At 51.7% G+C, this 2,604-nt stretch overlaps 1 protein-coding gene across 1 annotated transcript; it reads left to right on the plus strand.

Moving 5' to 3' along the window:
* Window positions 1-477: 477 nt before the first annotated feature.
* Window positions 478-2,604, plus strand: BROUX77_008177 (uncharacterized protein; the record flags this gene model as incomplete). The annotated part of the gene is made up of 1 exon (XM_073753353.1): window positions 478-2,604. A coding segment is annotated over one exon (2,127 nt), but the record flags the coding sequence as incomplete, so codon positions are not given.

Below are 2,604 nucleotides of genomic sequence, written 5' to 3' on the forward strand. Positions count from 1 at the left end.
TCAAACAAGCTAGCTACTACACATAATATACTCCAATCCCCTGGCAGGGAGGCAGTTACATCTAAGATCCCACAAATATAATCCCCAAGTTATGACAGAAAGGAAATACATGAATAGCTTTTGGTATGAATTTCCAACGAGCAGCACTAACCCCAAGTGCCCCAGTTAAGGTTGACTGCTCGTAGAAAATTGGCGTCACTGGTAGGAATCGAACCTACGACTTCTCGGTAGCCAACCGAAAAGCCTTGCCAGGTGCTATACCACTGCACCACAGCGACTAAGGGCCATCGTTCGTTTAGGTGCCCGAAGTTTCGCCCAGCAGAATCGCCCGCAGAAGTACATGCAACGACAACCCCGGAGAACCACAGTATCGACAAGAAGGTTACCAGAAGAGAATCCCCCACGAAGGACCGGCATGAACCTATTTCGCCACGGAAGACAAAGATTACGGATGCCCCCAAACAAGCGATTTCCCAAATGCATTCGTCCCCGTTCCTGATCGAAGCCTTCATTGATAACTCCTTCTACTGTGACGCCTTATTCGATAGCGGGTGCCTAGTGACGTCAGCCTTCAACGAATCGTTGGTGAAAAAGAAAGGCTTGCAACGGATGCCGATAACGAAGCGTGAGCTACGGTTAGCCGAGAATGACGACAAGAAGAGATGGATTTCGGAAATTGCCTTTTGTGAGCTCGACATCGACGGACGCAAAGAAACAGTCTATGGTTACGTTATCCCCAATCTAGCTTACGACATGATTTTGGGAAAGCCATGGATGGAGCGCAACGATGTCGTTTATTTGGCCAAGGAACGAGTTATTCGTCTAGGTTCCGGAGCTGACGCCCTTATGGTTCGAGAGAAAGGTTGGCTCGACGCGCATGTTCCAGGCGCAAAGGCAAACATGGTTATGGCATCTGTTTTCGCCGCTGAGATTCGGCATAGCAAGAAGAAAAACGAAGAGATCCAGGTTTTCGCCGCCACGATTCACGACATCAACAAGGCTCTTGAAGTCAAGCGTCGCATGACCCTAGGAGAGATTACCGAGCAGCTTTCCGAAGAACTGAAGCACCTCGGCCACGTGTTCTTAGACGACGAGAAAAGAGACTTACCCCCCAACCGCCCCGGTATCGACCACGCTATCAAGTTAACCAAGGACAACAACGGCAAAGAGAAAGAAGTCCCGTGGGGCCCGCTGTACGGTATGTCTCGAGATGAACTCTTGGTCCTGCGTAAAACACTTTCGGATCACTTGGACAAGAATTGGATCCGAGCCAGCAGTTCGCCCGGTGGTGCGCCAGTCCTGTTTGTACGGAAGCCCGGGGGTGGCCTACGATTCTGCGTCGACTACCGTGGTATCAACGCCATCACGGAGAAAGACCGCTACCCCCTGCCCCTCATTAGCGAGACGCTGCGTTCGTTAGCCAAGGCCCGTTACTTCACCAAGGTTGACGTGCGCGCTGCGTTTCACAAGATTCGTGTTAAAGAGGGCGATGAATGGAAGACGGCTTTCCGGACAAGATTTGGCCTTTACGAGTGGCTTGTTACGCCTTTTGGACTTACTGGAGCACCGGCGACCTTCCAAAGATATATCAACAGCACCCTGCGCGAACATTTGGACGATTTCTGTTCCGCCTACCTCGACGATGTGTTGATTTATACCGATGGTAGTCGCAAGGAGCACATGGAAAAGGTCGAGCTCGTGCTGAAGAAGTTGGGAGATGCGGGTCTGTGTTTGGACCTTAACAAGTGCGAGTTCGCAGTTACGGAAACGAAGTATTTGGGTTTCATCATTCAGGCCGGCCAAGGAGTCAAGGTTGACCCAGCGAAGGTCGCGGCTATACGAGAGTGGGTTCCGCCAACCAACGTCAAGGGGGTCCGCAGTTTTATCGGATTCGCCAATTTTTATCGTCAGTTCATCGACTCGTTTAGCGAAGTGGCGGCCCCTTTGGTCAGTTTAACGAAGAAGGGTGTCCCGTGGAAATGGGGCCAAGCCGAAGAGCGCGCGTTCGAGACGCTCAAGAATTTGTTCATCACGGCACCAGTTTTAGCAATGTGGGACGAAGACCGAACGACGGTGGTGGAGTGCGACTGCTCTGGTTGGGCACTTGGAGGCACTCTATCCCAGGTTGATGATGATGGCAAGTTGCGTCCGGTTGCGTTTTTCTCCAAGAAGTTGAGTCCTGCCGAAGTTAATTACGAGATTCACGACAAGGAGCTTTTGGCAGTCGTAAAATGCCTTGAAGAATGGCGAGGCGAACTCAAGAGTTTGGGAGCGCCTTTCAAGATTTTGTCCGACCACAAGAACCTACAGTATTTCATGACGACTCGCAAACTTTCGGAGCGTCAGGTTCGGTGGTCGCAGATGCTTTCGGAGTTCGATTTCAAGCTTGAGTTTCGGTCAGGCAGCAAGAGTGGAAAGCCCGACGCCCTCAGTCGACGACAGCAAGATGTTCCGCAAGGCGAAGATGACGACCGCCTGAAGTCCCGGATCATGAAGCTCATCAAGGACCAATGGATTCCCCACACAGCAACGGTGCCTGTGGCAGCTGGTGACATCGCAGAAAGCCCCGACAATGTCCCGGACGGATCACGACTGTTTGTGCAA

Source organism: Berkeleyomyces rouxiae (genome assembly GCF_048999995.1).
Source record: "Berkeleyomyces rouxiae strain 22BRR77 chromosome Unknown BrBRR77_ptg000012l, whole genome shotgun sequence".
Taxonomy (NCBI): Eukaryota; Fungi; Ascomycota; class Sordariomycetes; order Microascales; family Ceratocystidaceae; genus Berkeleyomyces; species Berkeleyomyces rouxiae.